At 47.3% G+C, this 23435-nt stretch overlaps 1 protein-coding gene across 2 annotated transcripts; it reads left to right on the plus strand.

The window, feature by feature from the left end:
* Positions 1–7: 7 nt before the first annotated feature.
* On the plus strand, positions 8–22997 carry ssh2a (slingshot protein phosphatase 2a). Of its 2 annotated transcripts, XM_028962063.1 has the most exons (15): positions 8–174; positions 3715–3758; positions 14946–15058; positions 15542–15606; positions 15692–15813; positions 15894–15959; positions 16086–16151; positions 16505–16699; positions 18213–18306; positions 18485–18613; positions 18709–18755; positions 18840–18986; positions 19073–19273; positions 19704–20694; positions 21193–22997. In XM_028962063.1, the coding sequence occupies exons 1-15, from the start codon at positions 112–114 to the stop codon at positions 22564–22566; spliced, it is 3717 nt and encodes a 1238-aa protein (XP_028817896.1). In that variant the 5' UTR covers positions 8–111; the 3' UTR covers positions 22567–22997. The 2 variants fall into 2 exon arrangements, with proteins under 2 accessions (XP_028817896.1, XP_028817895.1); XM_028962062.1 differs by lacking the exons at positions 8–174; positions 3715–3758 and adding an exon at positions 9943–10445.
* The last annotated feature ends 438 nt before the right edge of the window (positions 22998–23435 follow it).

Below are 23435 nucleotides of genomic sequence, written 5' to 3' on the forward strand. Positions count from 1 at the left end.
GGCGGGGCGTCAGCAGCGGAAGAGCCCGGGCGGCGATGCGACTCTCCCCTATTCAAACGATGTTCCTCGCCGCCTTCCTTCTCGTGTGAGAGTCCCCTTCCTGGATCTTGAATGGCGTTGGTCACTGTACAGCGGTCACCAACTCCTAGCACTACCTCCAGCCCATGTGTGTCGGTGAGGGGATTTTTGCTCTCTATCGTGGCGTTATGTATGTTTTCTGTACGAATTCTCTTGCGCGAATTTGGAGCCGACTGTCAGTGTTCAGTTTATGCGCTGCCATAACATGTGCGCATGCGCCAGATATCAAACGCAAATTTAGGATACATATATATATATATTTACATATCTATATATAATTTTTATTCTAAACAGCTAGTTAAGCTTAATGCGCGTGTCTTGTTTTAATTACACGCACCGCTTCTTTTCATTTACTAGCCGTTTCCTCTAACCTGAGTCGATAGCTTCAGCTATAAGGAAGTGTCATGGCCACCGGGCAGGCAGCTAACTCGCTAGCTGCCTGGTATTATTTTTCACGGCCTCCCGCTGCCGCTCGTCCGCGTCGTCTTTTACGCGCCGAGCGCGCAAGCAACGCGTCGTAATGAAGCGCGATGTTTACGCGGTGTTTACGTGCGTTTGCCATGGCCTCCATTGCCGGCCATTGCCTCCGGGGCTGTTGGAGTGTAGCCCCTTTTTTTTGCTAGGTGGGGTGTCCTGGTGGGGTACAGTAGAGGCGGCCGCTTTATCTGGCCCGTACTGTACACACATGGCGTGGGAGAACTCCGACACTGTCGTTTAAAGTGTTTTTTTTTTTTTTTTTTTTTTTAATTAGGTGATTATAGTAGATTTCTGTATTAATTACACACAGACTGTCACACACTGACCACGATGTCTTTGACCAGGTGCATTGTACTGATTTATTGAGAGAGAAACATTTTACCGATGGTAACAGCTTAAAGCAATATGCACAATAATTTTCACAATTGACCTTTTCCAAGTAAATCATGATTTTTTTTTATCATATGCATTCAATTATGTCACATTATGGGCTTACAATATATTGCGGCACATGCATGTTTTTCTTTGCTTAAGCTAACTAATGTTTTTTTTTTTTTTTTTGCCTGCATTTTTCACATTTTGTAGTTACATGCCTTGCATTTCCCGCACATAAGGTAGCTGAACCTCAGTTCATGAAGTAGGCCACATGTCACGTTGAATAAATCGGGTTAGTCTGTTACGTTGTGCTCGACTGTGCAGTGCATAATATCCAGACAGACATAATGAATGCATGAAGTTAATGTAACACCAATATTGAATTTACCTTCCCAGTTCTCTGTGATCCATGATCTTTCTTCTTCCTTTTTTTTGGAATGCGTTGTCTAGAGAAATGAATTAGGTTATCTAATTTAGCGGATTTTGCTCCTGTGGTTTTGATGAACGCAGCTGCTTAGCATGTGACCCCAGTAAGGGACCCATGTGAATCATCTTGTGAGATGCCTGGAGCTTTTCCCCGAAGACGTCTCCGCTGAATCCCTCCCGTCCTGCCACGCTGCTTTCTCATGAGGGATGTATTTATGATGTGTGTGTGGATGAAATGTCTGGTCACTGATCGGCAGGGCAGTTCGCTTGAGAGACACTTGACTTCACTGCATACGTGCCAACCTGCACCTACAGTTCTGTCTGTGTATGTGTGCATCTGTACTGCAAAAACATGCAGTGTACGGTAGAGAGATGCTCATGTCTTATAATAAAGAGTGACTCTGTGCCGGTCCATTTCTGTGCAACCAAGGGACTTTCTCTCGCATCGTGATTAATCCATTGGCTTAATCCATCCCTGTGTAATATTGCAGCAATCACTGCAGCCGAGTTCCACACTAAATGAGGACTGCACAATTAGGACGTTGGTCCAAATTGCAATAAGACGCAAAATTGAGGAATAAAAAAATGTTGCCATAATCATAATAATGCATTTTTTTTTTTATTACACTGCTCATTTCAGAAAATAATTATTTTTTAATGAGCTCTACGTAATGCCACACGATTGTTAATTACCTGACTTTAATTCAATTTATGTATTGCTATAATTATTCAGAATTCTGCTCTAGAGTTGTTTAAACTTGAGCTAACGTAGATATATTTACGGTCTTCCTGTTTGACCTGTAATGCAACTATATGGGCGGTTTTTAGTGATTTAGTGTACATGTTGACTGCATTTACTTTGAGATGAGAACTTCCTAGCACAAGTGTCTACCAATACACGTGACGTCAGCTGATGGCTTCTTTAAACATACAAATATCAAGTATCACCATGGGAACAGGGAGAAAATAGGCTGCTTTACAAATAGTCTGCTTTTCTCAAATTCACATGAAGTCCTATAGCAGGAGTGGCTGTAGAAATGGGAGAGTCGACCCAGTCGTTCTCCTGTTCGGCTGGTCATTCGTAGAGCATCGGGTGTTCCAGTGAATGTTGAGAAATGGCCGCTCTCATAGCTGGGTTTGACGATTTGTGAATGGAATCTGTTTGTAGTTTTTGGGGTGATGATGCACCAACTTTGGCCTGAACCCGTAGCATCATTTGACTTTTGCCAGGGAGATGCTGGTACAGGCGGTGCGGATTTGATGGTGGACAATGCGTGACTGCTGACCGAGAGTCCTTAACCCAGTTCGGAGTCGCCCCGTAACGGGATGCTGCCGTGTACCCGCGTGGCACAGCTGGATTGGCTGGCTGATCCCTGGGAGAAAGTGCCTGAGTTGAGGATTAGTTGGAGCAGGCTGGGATTAATCCTTGTCTGTGCCTTTGTGGGGGCAGCAGGCTGTTGGGTTTGGGGGCTTAAGAATGATGTGCCGTGAACATGTGTCCTCTAAAGCTGTCAATTCCGTTAGATTCATGCAAGGATTTCAACAAGAATATTGTATTTTTTTTAAATTGCATAACTAGTAGCAGGGAAATTTATTTTTGGTATGAACTGTGTAATGTTAATGTGTTATTATCTTTATTGGTAAACCACCATTTTTTTCCCCCTCCTCAGTAAATATTTTATATTTTTAATCCACTCTTGTCATAATTGATTTATTATAGGTTATCAGGGTATAATTCGTGTCAGATTAATATTTTCAAAATATTAAAATAGGATTATTAATGTCAACAGTAAGTTTTAATGCAATACTTTTAAACAAATTCCGAGTGTGACAGTCAGGTGTGGACAATGGGCCAGTTCCTGGTTGTCGGATCATTGTACAATGCTAGATGATTACCTTGTTTGTATATCATTGAAGTTCTTAATCCATGATATGCCAACTGACCGTTTCCCTCATAAAATTAAGACTAGTCCTAGACTAAAAGACTGGGTCCATGAATTCATTGTATACTAGTAAATCCACTGGTCATATTTTACCATTTCATACATATGAATTGTGGAATTACTACATGTTAATACAGTGGTCCGTATTGGCATTAGATTCATGTCAGTCCGGATTAGTGTATGCATTAAATTGAATTAGTCTAGGCAGGCAGATTAGCCTGATTTCATATTTGCATAAATCCAAACAACATTTTAAAACGGGTCAATGTAGCCATTTTCTTACTTGTGCTTAACCTTCTATAAGTGTGTTTTGCAGCATCTGTGTGCCACTTCCTGTGGTTTTCATGCATTTTTTTTTTCACACTTCAACGTCTGGTTTCTATGTCTGGTTTATGTTCTTCATTTCTCTGTTCAGGAGACAGACAGCGGCGAGGACGACCGGCGTTCTCAACCCAGAAGGTAAGAGCAGTGATGTGCCTCTGCCTGTTCTGGCTTGGTGATTACACCCAAACGTGCGAACAGGACATACAGTGGCTCCAAAAACTTGTCTTTCCTGCCCTGTTTCCCTACCAAACTCATTCAGTTAGGTACATATGCTGTGGATTTTAACTGGGAACAAACACATGCCTTTTGGGAGTAATGCTAAAAAAAAGTCCTCGAAAATAGATATCATCATTTTTGGTAAGGTGCTATACATTTACACTCCACTAAGGGGAGTCTGATAATAAGTGCTGGTTCGGAGAGAGCTTGTTCATGTCTGGGTGTCTGATTTTCAGTTAACATTTTAATATGATTTACTTATCAGATTAGAACATCAGCGTGCAACTGCTAGATTGACACCACTTTACCAGTGCACACAGATGTGTTAAGGTTGTAAAAAAAAAAACACTGCTGCTATGCCTGCCTAGAGAGTCCACTGGTTTTTGGTGTATGCCAAAAGGCACAAAGGCTGTGTGTGCGCCTCACATTAACATTCCTGATCTCATATGTTTTTATTAGGATGTGTTCAGATGTGTTACGAATAAAAAAAAATTCAGTGAGGTCATGGCGTCAGTCACAATTTCTGAACAATCGTATATAGTGTTGCAAAACAAATGTTGCACAACACCCAAGCTGTTGGGCATTGCCCAAACCAGCACACTGCAGCTGTTGGCACTGTAGCCCTGTAGCCCAGAGGTCTGAAATGTAGTCCTGCATTCCTAAACATATTCCATCATCTGGTGTTCTACATGTTCATACACACACGCACACCGCCGAGAGTTTTGCTACCGAATCATCTGAAGCTTGCAGAACAACACAACGCGCTACACTCAAAAGGTTCCACACTTGTATATGTGGATTTATTTGGATTTTAATTACTGTAAATAATTAAGAGAATCCCAAGCATTGCTTTATAACACGCTCCTGGCAGCTGTCATAACATAAGAGTTTGTTTTTTTTCCTCTCTCAGCATCTCAAGGTTTCCCACACTTGACCTTCGTACAATAGTATGTAAATGAAATCTCCATGTTAATGTCTGTTTTGAAATGACCCTATCGCTACCCCTGCATAAACAACAATTCTGTTAATAGGATGAACATTCATTCATACACATTTACCATTCATACAACACACACAAAGTTTATTCACCGCAGTTTTACCATTATGGAGTTATGTGGGAGGCTGACGTGTGAAACATCGGGTTGTGAGGATGATCTGCTCTCACCTATACACCGATTTTCTTGATATTGAGTGGACTCCCCTTGTTACTCGTTCAGCCATGATCCCCACTTGACCTCTTGATCTCATGGTGTGGTATCTGTCACTAGGAGATCTTTTATTTGTGAGGTGGTGCCTCTATGGACGAGACTTGTTGGAAATTGGGAGGCCAAGTCAGCACCTCAAACTTGTTCTTTTATCTTTAGGTAGCAATCTTTAGGTAGGACCCAAGGTCTCACCATAAGATTTTGTTTCCCCCCAAAGCAGCACACTGCATTTGTGGGCTTGGCTTTTCCTCATGCCATGTTTTCAGGACAAATCCCTCAATTTCCTGTGATGCAGTTCTAATCCTAACATGCCGGTTGCAAGCATTTTGCTTGGCTTTCTTTGGAAGCAGCATTTTTTTCCTGTTTAGTATGAGACAATGTTAGGCCACCAGTCCTATCATGAATTAATGAACCTTGGCCATCCACGACCCTGTGACCTATTCAACATTTTTCCTTTCTTGGACCACCTTTGGTAGGTTCTGACCACTGGATACATCCTGTTTTGGAGATGCTGTGACCCCCAAAAAATCTGCTTCAAGAACAAGATGTTCAGTTGCTGTTTAATAAATCCCAGCCACTGCCTGATGCCATTGTCCATGGTCATAAAATTCCAAATTCCATCATGCTGTAAAAATATCCAAAATAAAATCGGTTTTGTAAACCGACTCTGCTTGAGCAAAACAAATGTTCAGGAACTTGGGAAGAGACTTTCTTAACTTGCTAATGTCTGAACTTTTCTGAACCTGGCCACCCACAATGGTTCGAGGTTATTATTAGGTTCATCTGCTTTGAGAGAGAACCATAAGTGAACTTGCTCGGTCTTCCGTTTCACTCTATGCATTTACATTTACATTTACAGCATTTATCAGACGCCCTTATCCAGAGCGACTTACAATCAGTTACAGGGACAGTCCCTCCCTGGAGCAACTTAGGGTTAAGTGTCTTGCTCAGGGTCACAATGGTAGTAAGTGGGATTCGAACCTGGGACTTCTGGTTCATAGGCGAGTGTGTTAACCACTAGGCTACTACCACCCTGCATTAATACTAAAATTGAAAGCACTACATGAAGTGTATAAATGATGCCTGACTTTATATTACATGCTGTTCTGTAGTTACTAAAAGTAAAATAGAAAGAACACATGAAACGCATATGCATCTTATTTGCATTTGTTGGCCAGACAGTACTGGCGCACTAGATTGTGTGTGTGCATGACCCAGATTTGCATGGTTATCACGAATATCTGGCATGTCTGATGTTGGTAAACTGACTTTTACGTCACGGAGGACGTGAGCCGCCATTGTTTTTGTTCATATTTTAGTGCCCAGACCTTTTATCATTACATCTGAGCTGTCATATTATTGTAGCGTGTGAAAGGGATCCTTTTTCCTTGAAACCACACTGCACCCTTTGTGTAACAAAAAAAAATGTGTCCTCTGTAGGAGTTTGTATCTGAATCCAAAAGGAGGACAAACCAGCGAGGACTCGAAGTTGGTGGAAGTGGTGGAGAGGCGTCGGTGCGGACGGCCTTATGTAACCGTCCTCTCCCGGAGTTTGACTGGCCTGGGAAAGGATCACATGGCCTGAGTTGTCGTATCGCGCGGCGTCGCGTCGTGTTTCACTCGCGGTGCGACTGCACATGTGTGTTGCATTATGCGTTGAGTAATTCTGCCGTGTCGAGTATGAAATCATGCCGCGTTGACCCCGAGCTTGCTGGGCGCACTCACACATCAGTCTCCATTGGCTCGTCCTTCTCCGGGCCTGCCCCGCCCCCCAAGATAACTGCACAACCATCTCTCTGGTTATGCAACATTTGGCCAATTTGACCCTCGTATTAAACCGCGTGTCTCTCACACACACACACACACTGCATATGGCTTGGAGTACAAGTGCATTGAGTCAAGTTCGCCAGGCCTTGGAAAGGCGCAGTGTGCGTTCTGGCAAGGATCGTTCCACTTAATCCCTCGGAACGTGCGGCGCTGCACCTCGTTGCGGAATGCGGAGAGCAGCTGTATCCATTCTGTCGGCGTCTTGTGGGCGAATTCATTCATAAAGCTCCGAGTTTCCTATTTTGACAGCACACACTCTTAAGTAATATGTTTTCTTTACCCAATGGAGTGTTCATTCGTTGCCTAAAACGTAACCCGGACTGACGTCATCGGGGGAAAAACGCACCTTGCGTTCCGTGAAGCAGTATTTTGCTGGGCTGTTGGGAGTTACGCACAGTCAGCTGCATTCTGGGACTCTCGCAGTCACACGCCCTTATAGCAGCCGCTGTCGGTCGCACCGAACGGAGCGGGTCCTACGCCTGAACTCGGCCCAAAGGACACTAACCTATATACAGTATTCGCAATTAATACGCGGGTTACTGTATCTGTCCTGTCATCCGTTTAAAATGTATTTTTATTCCACCTCCTAGGCGCGAGCCAGCTGCGTCGCTTTTTCCGTCGCCTGGCCACTCTCCAGCGGCGTTCGTATTTAGCTCAGGTTCAAACTGACGGTGCAAGAGGTGGCTGGTGACGGTGCAGCCGGCTTGCAGACAGTGCGGCAGAGCAAGTTATTCAGGACCGGGCCCGAGGAAAGGAGGGCTGGAACAGCTTTTCGGTAGGAACGTTGGTCACCTGCCTCGCAGCCACATGCAGCCCTACACAAGAAAAATGCACAAACATGTGCAGAAGGGGTCAGATGAGCAAAACAAATGTATATAAATGTATTCTTATCTATAAATCAGTGGCAGTATTTGACTTTTAAACTTTTGAGCCTACCATTTTGTCTCTTTTAGGCTTCAGTCGTTGGGGGGAAAAAAGTTCTTTTCATCTGGCATCATGTAAATGTTGATGAGGTCATTCTTACCTGGACCAATTTTCCCGGTGTTGATTTGACCTTATTTTGGTCTGTGTTTGGACCAAATACAGAAGTGCAGCCACTGTCGGGAATTGACAGGCGTAAGGGACCAGAAGCAACTCGCCATAACTTTCCAAGTGAATATTTTTTTAATTAGTACTCTATTGTACTGTATAGTCCTTTGCAACAGCCGAACACGTATTCCATTTGGCACAGGTGCACATATTTGTGTTATTTTTTGACCTGATTTTATTTTTCCTGTTTTACTGGTTTATGCATTTTATAGTCTGAAGCGCTGCGTACATCATCCACGTTGTACTTTTTGTACGTTTCCGTTGGTAATAATGGTGCAACACCATTGGCCATTGACCAACACTGGTCACGCAGGGTACTACTCTGAATCTGGCCACCGCTGACCTTTCTGCGAACGTTCCGTTTAATCGGACGTCCCTTGCTCAACTGCACCCCACGAAGCTGTAAACACAACGTGATTCAACCACGTCTCAAATTTCCCGACCAGAAGAATAAATCTGTGGAGCAACATCAACATGCACGTCACATGTTGCTATGTGTACCTTTTGGTTGAGTCTTTTATTTTTGTGTGTTCTGTTGGCGGCGGACCATGTGACCGGTGGTAACTATAGATGTTAGGTGTGTTTATGCTGACGTGATCGGATAAGTGCAGTTTCGCTGGTCTGAGTTAGAGTGACTAAGGTAAATCCATCGGACAGTGGACAGGGCGTGTTAATGTTGAGGAATACTGCTTGAGGAGCAGAGAAAGTGCTTGAGGGTTAAACATACAAAAAAAAAGAAAAATCTAGTGACGTGCCCCACTGTGTCAAATACTATTGACCTTTGACAGGTAAACACCGTCTTCTCTCGACTTGGCGGACTGGCTTACTGCTCTGTGTAAGTGTTGCAGTCTTGAACTGGGCTTCCCCTACTTATTGGAGAAAGATTAACGTTTCTTTTTTTTTTTATAGAAACTTTTAGTTCCTGGAGTGACGTTCACTTAATCACACGAGCACTGCTTACACTGGTGACGTTTTTAGGACAAAAACACCCACACACTGACTGGTCAGTGCACAACTAGTCCTGGAATATCCTCTGCATATGATTTCTGTAATACAGATGCACTAATTGTAGTTTTCTAAAAAAAAAAAAAAAAAGGTTTAAGGACTTGATTAAATTACATACTTTTGCATGGTAGTTTTCTGCCAGCGTTCTAGTGGGTTATGGAGATTATGATGGAGCCTAAGAAACATATTTAGTCATGTTTGTTTCAGGAGAAAGTGAAGTATGTTTGATGTTTTTCAGAGTCGCCTCTTTTTACCTTCATGGCTGCTTTGTTCACTATCATCATCAAAAGCAGCTTGAAAAAGTGATCAGCACAAACCTTCAGGACTGTTGGAAACAGTCCCCTTTGTCTACTTAAGGTGGTGGAGAGAAGACAAGAGAGTGAAATGCTGCCATCACAGCAAAAGCTCCCTGCTTTGGGGAGACACAAATATTAAACTTTTTGTCTTGTTTGCAACTTTTCTTTCGTTTGTTGTTGTTTACATAAACTCACGTGTCATTTCATAGTCCGGTGTCTTCCTTATTATTCTATAAATGTAAAAAAAAGAAAAAAATTGCAATACTTAAATGAGTAGGTGCTTCCGAACTTTTGACTGGTAGTGTAAATAAATAAATATACAAGGCTTTATTCCGGTAGGGTTATGGTGAATTTTCTGTTGCTGACCCATTGGCTGAGGGTGTATTTTAAGACCTGTTTACCCGCAAAGAAGAAGACAACAAACCCAGAATTGTGTCGCTGGTCCCCTCGCGATTGCTCTTCGCGAATCCTATTTTAAGCGACAAGCGGCGCGTCGCGCAGCTGTCCGCGACGACAACACCGCGTCGCTGCGCCGCGGCCGGAGCGGGCCTCCCTGCGCGGGGGGCGGAGCCGCGGCGCCGTGGCCCCGCCCATCTCGCCCGGAGCGCCGTGGCCCCGCCCCCTCGCCGGGAGCTGCCGGGCTGAAGTTTGTTCTCCAGCCGCGCTCATGGTGAACTCAGACCGGGAAGCAGCGCGGAGGCGTCGCGTTGCTCAGTTTTTTTTTTTTTTATCGTTTTGTGTTTGAGCGTCGACCCGACAGCGATTTTTGGTTTAAACGTCAGCTGCTATTAATCAATACTTTTATTGGGTTTGTCGATTTTATACATTTTTGTTTGTTGGCTGTAATTAGTTATAGAAACCGAGTGAATCACGGGACGACGGTGATTAGTCGATAAATCCACTTTTTATAAGAATTGTTTGAAGAGTTTTTAGCGCTGTGCCGACTGTCACCGTCCCGTGTTCATGCCCTGTCGCCGTTTTGGACCGGCGGTATGGAGTGAGCAGGGGGAGGATATCCCGTCTCTCTGACGTCCCGGCCCGCACTCTTCCTCCGCGATGACCCTGGGGAGCGTGGCCGCCACAGTGAGCTCCGCGGGCGGCTGCTTCTGCTCGTGCTGCGGGGCCAAGATGATGCCCTACTTCTCGGACGACGCGGTTGTATCGCAGAACCAGATCAACCAGCTGTGAGTTTTAAACTTAAAAACACCGGTGGCACTTATATTATTATTTTTTTTTAAATCAGAAGCATTTCGCGTTTTTGGTGTTGTAAAGTCATCGTTACGAACTTGTTTGTGCGGTAAAGGGTTAATTCCCCGCGCCGGTGTTCCCAGGTGAGAATTAGATTAGACCGCGTATTAAAAGCAACCGAGACACGTGTGTGTGTGTGTGTGTTTTGTGGTTCGGTTTACCGCGCACAGCGCTACTGTTGCGAAAAGTCGCCGCCTGGCTCGTTTCCTCGCTGTGACGTAACAGGATGCTTCTCTGTTCCTTCCTGGTGAACCCGAGTGAATCACCGGAGTTTTGCATCTGTGATCAGTGCGCCTGGCCTGGGATACGTTGCACAGTTTCATCAGACGCCCGTATCCAACTTACAAGTGAAGGGGACAGTCCCCCTGCAGATGCTCAGGGACATGGTGTGGTTCGAACCTGTGACTCTTAAGTCATCTTTATGCTAAAACATTAAAATAATGTTTAACGCTGCTTCCATAAAGCCCTTTTATTTGATTTAACATTTTCGGATGTGCAAGTTTTCATTTTTTGGTGGCTGACACCAGTCAAGAACCATGATTATTTGCATTGGCCATTGTGCGTGTGTCGTGTAAAGGCACTGGAGACGAGAAAAGGTGTACAATCGAGGCACAACACCTTTCATCAACCCCACCGGACGTCCGAAAACACCACCTCCGCGTGCCGTTAAAAGCCATCTCAGCACCCTGAGCAACGCGGCTTCCCCTTCGCGTGTGGGGAAACCTCAACATGCGGGATTATTCGCATTTGCTCGCACCGCTGCTGCATGCGTCATTATTAAATCGCCCGGCGTTCGTTTGCTGCCTCGGCCTTTAATCGGTGTCTGTGTTTGTCTCTGGGGAACTCCGTATTGGAAGTGGCTCTACTAACAGGGCGCGCTGGGCAGGTACTGCTGGTGGTTAACCTGCTTGCGTGTGTCTGTATAGCAGGGCCCTCTGACCTTTCTGTAACACGGGCCTGCTTAAGGTAAGATGTTATGTGGAGGGTAAATTTTGATTCTTTTCTTTTCTTAATGCATCCACTGGACCATAAAATGGTTTAATATTATTCATGTGGTTTTCCTATTTAAAGAGACTCACTTTCCATAAATTCACTTAGTCCTGTTGTCCTGGGACAGTGGGCACGGTGACCAGCCACACACACACACAGTGTCGGGAGGAAACCAGAGAACCCGGTGGAAACTCGCACCGACACGAAGTAGTCCAGGTTGTTTACCTTCAGTCACAGCAGTCATTGGTTGACTGCACTCCAAGCGGACACCGCGATGGCCGGCACTGCAATATCGTGTCACGTCGTACTTATGCTTTCCCGGTAGTTTTTGTTTGTTTGTTTTGTTTGTTTGTTTGTTTTTGTTTGTTTTGTTTGCTTGCGCTGTTTTCTGAAGCAGCCAGGACACTAAAGCACACGCGTGCCAGTGGCCGCTGCCAGATGCAGGAAACCTGATTGTCTGCTCGCACGGTGAACTCCTTGATGGTTTCCCCAGCCTGTGGACCATTATAAACAGCTCCTCGCCGGGGGAACGGCGCGAGATAACAAAGCGAAGTTCCCGCTTGCGCCGCAGCGGCCTCGGCGAACCGCGCCCGTCGCGTCCAATATAAAAGTCTTGGCCGGGGCCCGTTGGTGCTTCGGGCTTTAATGTTTAACCACGGCCTCGGGTAATTGCAGGTTTATGGTTCCTACAAGGAAGTGTCATTTGGCAACCTGAAAGTCAAAGCGCCCGGACCATTGTTCTGCGTATTCCGCGCTCGCCTTAATAACATACACAAGCGCACGCGCGGCCCGGGGTCGTTTCCAGCTAAAACCAGACAAGACAAAAACACGTCCTCCGTCCATTTAAAAAAAAAATTTTTTAATTACTTGGAAACGTGAATCATACGTGGATTTTAAAAATTCCCAACCGGAGCATCTCCTTCAGCTTCCTGCCCATGCTTGACTACTGTAAGGCCTCATGGGAAACTCCCTGCCCCTCGCCAGGAATAGTCAAGATGCCTCTACTTGGTCAGCAGTGTGGACCAATCAGGATGTTGGAGGGTTAGGGATTTTTTTTTTCCCCCCTCCTCCTTATCGCCGCGCTTCTGATATATCTATTTTTTTGACCAGCCGCGGCAAGTCTGGACGGTGTGATCAGATTCGGGTGCTTTAATTGCTCGCCTGTCTTTGTTTACCTTCGTCTGTACCCAGTAATCTGTCCCCGCCGGTGCGTTGCTTCGGTGCTATATTTACCCGGCTGCCTCTCTAATTCTCGTCTCTGTCTCTCACTCCACAAGGCCCTAATCTGTATCTCAGGAGGTGACAGAATGCTGGGCTCGGCTCCACGCCCCCCCGTCCCCGTCCCGCTCTTCCCGCGGGCCCATAAGGCCTTCGGTCGACCTACAGCCCGGCGGCCCTATATTTAACTTTTTTTCCCTTGTCAGAGCCTTACTAATATGGGCACGGGACAGGTGGGGGGGTCACGCAATGTCCCCCCTGCTAGTAGGAGGGGTGCTGAGCGGCACTCTCGGCGTCTGTGGGTCCCTTACATAGCAGCGATTGTGTCTGTGCCCTAACAAGTACTGGCCGGGGCGGGACGGGACGGCGGGAGATGACCCATCTGCCCGTTCCTTCCTTCTGAGGCGGCCGGGGCCGGTGTACACGCGTGTGGGGTGGGAGGGGCGTGCGCCCTTACACACCCTCACGCGCCGCCTTTGCCAAAATGTCACAGGGGATAAATACCTGTCTGTGGACTCTGCGCCCTCGGCTCTCTGGCCGGCGGTCCGCTCAAAGCTCTAAATTTACAGGCTGCTCCTGTTCCAACTGCGCAGCAGTTTCCGGAGCGGACATTAACGAATGTTAGCTCAGGCTATTAGTAGCCCGGTGGTCAACGGTCTCCATGGGAACGGAACCCTAAACCTCGCGCGTGGAAGTTGAACAATAAGTAAGCGTAGTGTCGCAGAGTCGCGCGGCTTATTTCGGCTTTTTTTTTTTTTTTTTTTTTTTTTTTTTTTTTATAAGGAACGTGCCGTGAAAATGCTCCCTCCGTCACCCACGCCCGTCCTGCGTCAGGCTCCGGTGCGCGTTATTGGAGCCAGCTGTAGGTCCGGGCGATAGGAGGAGGGAGAGAACGGGTGAAGCTGGGAGAGGAATGAGAGATAGAGAGAGCGAGGGAGGGAGGAAACAGCTGGGTCAGGGGTGAGTGGGTTATGGGAAATGAGCTCAGCGGAGCCCAGTGTTTTTGTTTTTCTCCCCAATGTGTGTGTGTGTTTTTTTTTTTTGGGTCCCCCTCTCCCGTCCTCGCCGGGTGTGATAACTCGGGTTGCGTGGCTTCACGTGTTCCGCCAACGTCTGCATGTTCCTGCGCCTCCGCTGTTGAGTAGGGAAAGGTGGATGTAGGATATGCACTATTTATGTCAGTCTTATATCAGTTTCTTTCTGAAATTTAGCCCCTTTCAACATGTCACTCAATAATATTTCCCCAGGATGCACCGTTTCTGCGTGTGTAGCTTTAAATGCTAATGAGGAGGAGAGCGGCCTATAGAAGTGAGCAAAAGTGAGGGAAAAAATACAATTTAACCCATTGTTTCCTCAGTCTCTCACATGACTGAACAAAAAAAAGACTACTTTTGTGCTCATTTTTACATCCAATCACCAAGCAACTGCAATGCTTCGCACTTTTTGAAGCCATGACAAGTTAGTGGAGCTGCTTTACACTTTACCGCTTTAGGGGAGGGGTCAAAACTTTCCCAGGCTGACAAAGCATGAGAAACGGGAGGTAATCTTTCCCCTTATGACAACACAAGGGGAGAAATTCCAGACCTGACCGTCTGAGCTGCTGTTTTCTGAACAGTGAAGCAGAATGGCCAAGGCACTCTTTACACCTATCGCCATTTCTAGCCACTGCAGGACCATAGACAGGCCAGGGCAACTCGTATTATAATCTCACAAAGTATAATTTTCATGATAGAGGACCTTTAACTACCCTATAAATGTAGTCATTAGTTTTGTTCCGAAATGAGTTCAAATGAAGATGTTTTTAGGTTTCAGTTACTTCCTTGTGGTAACTTGTGCTAGCGAGAGGGACTTAAATGCTGGGTAGTTTTTATGGTACGCCCTGCTGAAAGATGTTTGTTTCAAGCTGCTCTGCTTTCGGGAGAGTTTTTAGAATAGTTTAGTTTGTCTTTTTTTTTTTTTCTGGTCAATTGGTCAGGGCCATCTGAGAACTTCCATATCTTCTTGGCCAGCGTTCCTCTTGGTCTCAGATCTGATTTGAAGGCTGGTTCTATTAAATTACAGTGGCTGGCCTCGAGTCAGGATATGAACTCCCCCTGCAAGTGTCCCGGTTTGAGACTGCTGACCCACACCTCCGCCTCGGGGAGAAGAATGCTTTTGTTCTTTGTGCGACTGTGTGCCTCTGTGACAGGAGAAACTGATCAATGTGCATTTTTCTCTCCTCAATGCAGTATCAGTGAGAGCTTTCTGACTGTGAAGGGCGCTGCCCTCTTCCTGCCCCGGGGAAATGGCTCCTCCCCTTCGTCGGTTCCCCGCATCACCCAGCGGCGCAATAAACACACAGGTAAAGTGTGCCCTTGCACTTTTTTTTTTTTTTTTTTTTTATTGTTCAGTTACCTCAGCTCATGGAAAGCTATTCAAATTATACTGTATTAATCTGGCTGCTAATTTATAAAAAAATAAAAATCTGGCATTTGGATTTTTGAGTGCTTAAAACAGATTGGGCCTTTGCTGTGGCTGCAACAGACTAATGCTATTATACCAGCATCAAGTTAGGCAAACGCTACGTGGGGACTTTGTGTTCCTTTCATTCTTCAAGGTCATGCAGGTTGTGAGGGCAAAGAGGGTGTTCAGCAATGCAGTAAAGATATCAGACCTGTAGATGGGGAAATAGGGGTTGGGTGTATCAAGAATGGGGGGAAAAAAAGACACACACTCGATTCGATTAATCACACGCGACCTTTAGTCTATGAGAGTGGAACGGGGAGGGTGGAGAGGACCATTCCTGCTCAGACGTGTAATTAATTGTTCCACTTCCCGTTGTCAGGTGACCTCCAGCAGCATCTCCAAACGATGTTCACCCTTCTGCGGCCAGAAGACAACATCCGGCTGGTGAGCTTCTCAATCATTGTTTTTCTTAATTATTTAAATAAAATTTATTTAAATTAAATTCCTTTTTTTTTTTTGCATTGCATAGGCTGTACGTTTGGAGAGCGCGTACCCACAATGCACACGATACATGGTGGTGGTGTCCACCAACGGCCGCCAGGACACAGAAGAGAGCGTGGTGCTCGGCATGGACTTCACATCCTCCAACCAGTCAGTGTTGCGTGAGCACAACAAACACAACTTGGTTGAGGCTGCGGTGTGTTAACGCGGCCGTGTCTGTGTGTTTGCAGTGTGTGCACAGTGGGTCTTGTGCTGCCCTTGTGGAGTGACACATTGATACACTTGGATGGCGATGGGTAAACGTTTCTTTTTTCTTCTCACCTGCTGCTGTACTTCCCTCCCTTTAATCTGTGTAATGACCAACAATATATTTTGTGTGTGTGTGTGTGTGTGTGTGTGTGTGTGTGTGTGTGTGTCTGCAGGGGCTTCAGTGTTTCAACTGTGAACAGGGTCCATGTCTTCAAGCCTGTGTCTGTCCAGGCAATGTGGTGAGTGTTCTCAGTTCTGAATACGGGAAGGAACGTGACGATATGTTGAATGTAATTAATGCCGTTTGCTCGAGTTCAATTTCAATGAATCTGCATGTGGCTGCCACGCTCAAACATGTTTTACTTATTTATTAGTCTCTACAAGTCCATATAAGAGGTTTCAGGAAACAGGAAATAGAGCACCTCACACTCGGAACCCTTGAGTAGGATGACAGTACAGTATTTGAAATAAGTGAAAGATATGGATGTTTGCATTGGGGAACCACAGTTATTAATGTACTTCTTGACCCCCACCCCCCCACCCCCCCATTTTCTGACCAACCCGTCTCTGTCTTCGTCACTTTCCATCTCAGGTCCGCTCTGCAGTCTTTGCACAAGGCCTGCGAAGTGGCCCGCTGTCACAACTACTACCCAGGCAGCCTCTTCCTGACCTGGGTGAGCTACTACCAGAGCCGGGTCACTTCTGACCAGCACTGCATCAATGAGTGGAACGCCATGCAGGACGTGCAGTCCCACCGCGCCGACTCACCTGTGCTTTTCACCGACGTGTGAGTCCCTCTCTCCGCCTCCAACACACACACACAGAGACGCATGCATGGTTTGATGTACGCAGCTGAAAAAAAAAAAGCTGAAAACACTCCCAGAGGAATAGGGAACTGCTGCAGGTTCTTCTTGGAATGGGCAGGGTGCTGTGTGTTGGGACAGTTTGACCCCGTTCTGTAGATATCTCTACACCATCCATGTCACGCCTCATGATGCAAATCAGGTTAACAACACAAGCAGGCAAACAGGCCAAAAGCCTCCACGCAAACTTGACTTCATGTTTTCTCTGTTCACACCCGCCTGTCATCTTAAGGTAGGGCATACGTCCGCGAACGTTTCCCCGATATTCGGTTTCGTTCCTTCTGTGCTGGTGGGGGGGAAAGTCCCAACCAGGAAGCTGCCCCACTTGTCGGTGGTGTGTCTTGCCCAGAATAGCTCCGCCTGTCCCTCTCTCTGTCCGGGTTTGATTTACTGATGGCTGAAGTGCGAGTTGGATCGAGTAGACGGACAGACAGACAGATGGATAGACGACCAGATGGTAGCCGGTGGCCAAGCAGAAGGAATAGAGGAGACTACGGGACACTTGTGGTTTTTATGGTCTTGCTAGAGAGATGGGAGGATTTACGAGGCCAGCGGTGCAGAGGCATGTATTTATTTGTTTTGCTGATAAGAGGCCGTGCAGGTTTCAGTGCATGCAGGAGTCACCCACGCGCTGCGTGAAATGTACACACGGTTGCGTGTTCCTCAAACACCACTTAAGTGCAGATTCTTTGTGTGTTTTTAACACTGCCCGTGTTAAAATATTTGCTTTTTGTTTTTTGAAAAGGGTTTGCAGGGTGTTTCCTGGTATTAAACCACATTCCTAGCCATCTGGCCCAATTTTAAATCCCTTTGGGTGGGGGCTACATAGTGGTCTCTGCATTTGGGTGCCCTGCTGATGTATCTACCTCGGCGAGAACCGGTGTAACTCAACACTGAGCAGCGAAAGTTCTTCCTGGAAAGGGATAAACTATTCTTCAAATGCCAGTCAGCACAGCCCATACCCTCATAAACAAGCAATCCCTTTTTCCATTCTGGAAGACGTGTAACATAATGCCCCATTCAGCCCGGCGTGGTCATCTGCCACCGCGCAGACAGTGGCTCCCGGGGACCTGGGCTGCTAATATTTGCTGTTTGAGGAGATGACCTACATTGCACCATGTTTTGTAAGGGTCCGTCATGGGGAGTGCGAACAGAGCTTGGCCTCATGGGAGCTAATCAGGGCTTGTGTTGCTATCAGCCACGTGTCTGTCCCTCAAGGTTGGGGGGGGGGTATTATGTGGGCACGCTGGCAGCGATCATTCACACGCAGTGTTGTCGGACCGGTTTCAGCGCCCTGGTTTTCAAGTCGGACCAGTTCTTTTATACAAATACAGACAAAAGATTTGTGGGGGATGGATGATGGGTGTTGAATTATATGGGCATACATGCAGAGATATGTTCCATAAACGTCTGCTTTTGTTCATTTTGTGTGTCTAGGCCGACAGAACGAGAGCGCACAGAGAGGCTCATCAAGACCCGTTTGAGAGAAATAATGATGCAGAAAGACCTGGAAAATGTTACCTCTAAAGAGGTTCGTAATTCATTCCACTCGAAATAAAATCTTTTCACAAAACCTCCCATTTTTCTCTCTTTTATGTGCCTGTAACTTGAATGCAGTCTATTATGTTTTATTGGTATTTAGTTTCATACATGTAGATGCAATGCTGCCCACCTTATTGTGTGGCTTACGATCTGTCCCTCCCCATCAGATCCGCACAGAGCTGGAGATGCAGATGGTGTGCAACCTGCGTGAGTTTAAGGAGTACATCGACAACGAGATGATCGTCATCCTGGGTCAGATGGACAGCCCCACTGAGATTTTTGACCACGTTTACCTGGCGAGTACAGCTTTCTTTTCCGTCCCTTATCCTCACTTCCTTAACACAATATGTTTGTAAGGGCTGACGTGGGGTCTGTTTTTGAATCTGCTCAGGGTTCTGAATGGAATGCATCCAACCTGGAGGAGCTTCAGAAGAGTGGGTCAGTTCAGTTTTCCCACAGTTTGCTTGTTGCCATTCTTTCATTGTCTGAGGATGATGTTTGATCCCTCTTGGCACCTTTCAGGGTCCAATATATCTTGAATGTGACACGGGAGATTGACAACTTCTTTCCTGGAATGTTTGAGTACCACAACATCCGGGTTTATGACGAGGAGGCCACCAACCTGCTGGAGTACTGGAACGATACTTACAAATTCATCTCTAAAGCCAAGTGAGCACTATCAAATCATAGATTGAATTTGTTTATTCGATAGAGGTGACATGCGGCCCTGACTTTCCGCTTGCTTGCTCACCCAGGAAAGCTGGTTCTAAGTGCCTCGTCCATTGTAAGATGGGAGTGAGCCGCTCCGCCTCCACGGTCATAGCCTACGCCATGAAGGAGTACGGCTGGGACCTGGGGCGGGCGTTTGAATACGTCAAAGAGCGGCGTGCAGTCACCAAGCCCAACCCCGCCTTCATGAAACAGCTCGAGGAATACCAGGGCATCCTCCTGGCCAGGTACTAACGGAAAGTGCTCTGCAAAAAAAAAACCCCACCTACGGCACACAAAGCCTAAGCGCATTGCCATTGAACAGACGGCTTAACCAGCTCAGCTGCTGCAGGGTGTAAACACAACTGTTGTTTGCTTTAGACAATGTCAACCTGAAACGGAATTTAAATTTGACCAAATCATTCATGCTGGATTGAATGCAATTCACTGATGCGACAATGGTCAGTCGCTTTAATCGACCTTTTTAGATGATCTATTCTTCCTGTGGGAGCTGCCACTTTCCCACGATCCTACTTGCTAAGATTACATTTCTCTGTATATGGTAATGCAGAATTTTCTCGTCATGTTCAGAACTGATAATATGGCTAATAGTTACACACATGGATAAGTGTGGCTGTTTCGAGTGTAGAAGCCTGACTGCTGCTGTTGTCTCTTCAGCAAACAGCGGCACAACAAACTGTGGCGGTCGCACTCAGACAGTGATCTCTCCGACCGCCACAAGCCCCCGGCGGCCAGGACCCCTCACACCGTCGGCCGCTCGGATCCCCGCAATGACAACACGGCCGCCGCACCCTCGCTGCACCACATTCTCAGCATGGCTGGGATGCAGTCAGAGCCCCAGCCAGACAGAGGCAGGGAAGAGGCGGACTTCCCCGCCCCAACACCGACTGCCGCGCCCACGTCGAATGGCCTGTGTGAGGACGGCCCAGAGCACCTTCCTCCATCCACCCAGCCAGCCAGCGAAGACCCTTTCCTGCCCCCCCTTCCCCGGCCGCGGGCGGCCACCGTGGTGCCCGAGGAGCGAATGGACAGTTCCGTGCTGACCGTGGCGGTGACTGTACCCGTTGCTCGGCCCCACCCACCACCGTCTCTGCACATGCTCCCCCCATCCCCTTTACAACCGCAGCCAGACCTCACCACAACGGATGGGCCTCTTCAGCCATCCAGCCCCGTGCCTGAGCAGAACACTGACCTAGTGGAACTTTCCACAGATGTGCCTGATATAAGTGACTGCGAGGTGTCTTATCAGCAGCAAAAAGTGAGCGAGAACCTCCAGCTGTATCTGGATGCCGTCTCTGAGGGCAATAAGGGCTTGCCGTCCTCGGAGACCCCCATGGCAGTCAGCCCGTCTGGAGCCCCTCTTGCTCTGGGGCTGGAGCCTGATGGTGCCAACCCCTCAGAGGGGGATGAGTCCTATAGCACCACTCCTCCGCCAGGCCACGACGGCTCCTCTAACCTCAGCACCGACCGCATCGATTTCTTCAGCGCCAGAGAGAAGTTTGCGGGTCTTGCTCAGGATAGCGCTGCTCGCTCCTGCGCGGAATCCTCAGCTCCGCGAATATCACACTCTAGATGCCTCAGCCAGGAGCCACCCCCTACACTGGAGGAACCAAGCAGCTTATTTCCAGACGAGACATATTCTAGAAAGGTTAGTGTGACCTGTGGTCCGAACATTTGTCTCCTATATGTAATGGAAATCTGATATAATGTTTGTTGTCTATGAAAAGTAGTAAACTAAAGTAAAAGTAGTAGTTATACTGGACAGGGGCTCAGCGGGATCCGCGTGATAATAAGTAGCAGAAATAAACATTTCAAGTTTTTATCGAATTTCCTTGGACGTCCATATAGCTAGAACAGCTTTAATTTCTTCATCGCTCCACGTTACTGGACTTTGGCTCACTGCCCACCGCGCCGACGTCACAGGTTCTCGCTACCAGACCAGCAAAGTTTAAGGGCCGGTTCGGGGCTTGTTTGAGGGCACCAGCACAATTTTTTTTTCCTGTGGAAAAAAAAGTTTCCACCGGTTTGGAACCGGCATGGGAACCGGAGCAGTGGGAAAGGGGTATGATGAGGATATAGGAAGTGGATGTAATGTGTAATGTATGTAACTGTTGGTCTTCATTGATCCTTTGCTCTGCTGTTGTAGGGCTCTCCCCACCCTGATGAGCACTGTGACAGGAGCCCTGTGAGCGAGGTCCATCCTGATAATGGCGTCTCAGTGAGGCACATAGTCACAGAACTGGAGTCCATATCAAACCCTGTGCCCGCTCAACCCCTCACAGCCCCACGCAGCCCGCAGCATCCAAAGTCCCAGGAAGACGTCTCGCAGCCCCCCAGCTCTCCAGACACACCACCTCCCACACAATCCCCACTCAAACCCACAGCAGATTGGCCGTCGGGGTCCGTGCGCCGTGTGACGAAACAGTTGGAACAGAGACTGCGGGAGGAGCTGGAGGGTCCCTCTGCCTGTACAGCCACCCATATTCCCACGTCCGACCCAACCAATGCCTCCCCCCTGAACTCTCCTTGCCTCAACTGCCCGGAACAACTGAACCCTACTTCAGAGGCTGACTGCAGTAAAGGCGAGGTCTGCTCTGAAGCTCAGGAAGCTTGCAGTGTAGAAGCTGCTGCAGAGGAGGAGCTAAGGAAGCTTTCCGACGAGGAAGTATCCACTTCTCAGGGCCCGTCCTTCCCTCAGTGCCACAATAGCAGGACTCTGTCCCCTGTTACTGGGTGCCCCTCGCTGGAGCCCAGAGCTGAGCCAACCCTGCTCTGGTTGGAGGGAGTCACTGGGCTGGAGACTGACACCGATGGTCCCACGCCGCCCCATGGGAGGCTGGCATGCAGCAGTGAGGACCTGGTTAAGATTCAGGAGACCCTCAGAGAGCTGCAGGCTTTCCTCTATGAAGCTGGAGGCCTGGGTGGTCGCTCTGGTACCTCTGATCGTGCCCAGGGCCTCAGTGAGCATCCTGGGGATCCCCACCCACGGTCCGAAACCCGTGGCCCGGCCGTGTGGCAGAGGGCTATGGAGATTGAGGCCCGCATCCGTCAGGCTGGACTCACCCCACCCTCCCTCATGAAGCGGTCTGCCTCCCTGGCCAAGCTGGACTGCCTGGAGCTCTCCACCAATGACCTGAGTGATTGGGACTTCCATTCTGCCTCAGTGGGGACCCAGCACCTCCCTGCAGTCTCTACCTTCCAGCGCCTCGCTCAGCCAAGCCCGGACGACGCCTTTAAGAAGCAGCGGGTCCTGCCTCAGAGTTCATCGTACCCAGGTTCTGGAGCATGTGCAGTGGATGCAGACAGGACTGTAGGCTCCTCTCCTCCATCACCACCGTGCCCTCAGCACAGACAGAGGTGCCAACCTGGGCCTCAAGACCATGCCCAATCCCAGCCTGCAGCGGCTGTTGCTGTGACAACACGGCAGCAGCAACTGTTGGGGAAGGCCCACCCGCTACGCCGGCTCCGTAAAGCCACGGACAAGAAAAGGACGGTCACTGTCCTCTATAACACCATGTGACCTTTACTGAAGGCCCCAGAGACTGCACTAGGGGCCCGTCTGTGTGCGGCGTGTCTGCGAGGATGCCTGGTATCTGACTGGTTATGTGTATGTTTAGCAGTGTGTGAGTCAGTGTGGTCCACAATTTGAAGGCTCAAGCTACTGTAGTTGTTTGTGTTTTTTCATTCTTTTTCTCCCTTAAACATACTTGGGGGTTTCTCAGAACATGCACTTTACCCTCTTATTTTTAATTTTAGTGTTTTAATTTTTTTTTTTAAGTTACTCTCTTTATCTGGTGAGTATTTTTGCACTGATTCAATGGGAGCCTGTCTGGATGTATCTGATGTATGTAATGTGGTGTTCTTGTTATAAAACCAGATGAAATTGATATGTACTTTTTTATTGTGTTTTAGTTGTGACTATTAAAGTAACAAATTGCATCAATTTTACAATGGTTGTTGTGTCTGTTTGTATTGGAAAATGTGGCAGAAGCAATCGGTCAATCTCTTCCGGATTATAAAAAAATTAATTACAATAATGTAAATTCAATCCCAGGATTATATTATAAAAATTTATATTTACAGCATTTATCACACTCCCTTATCCAGAACATTCTTCAATCAGTAGTTACAGGGACACAATGGTAGTAAGTGTGATTTGAACTTGGGTCTTCTGGTTTGTAGGCGAGTGTTTTACCCAATAGGCTACTACCACCCCTACTATATCTTTATTGACTGGTTTGTATATTATGGAAATAAAAAGCTGCTTTTGTGATCATAAGGCTCAAATTGAGGTTAAAAATGTATGGATGCCAGGAGTGGATTCTGATGCTTCATTGATTAGAAAGCAACTTCTGTTTAATGCAAAAATTACTTTAATTTTTCCAATAT

The sequence above is a fragment of the Denticeps clupeoides genome, chromosome 19, assembly GCF_900700375.1.
Source record: "Denticeps clupeoides chromosome 19, fDenClu1.1, whole genome shotgun sequence".
Lineage (NCBI taxonomy): Eukaryota > Metazoa > Chordata > Actinopteri > Clupeiformes > Denticipitidae > Denticeps > Denticeps clupeoides.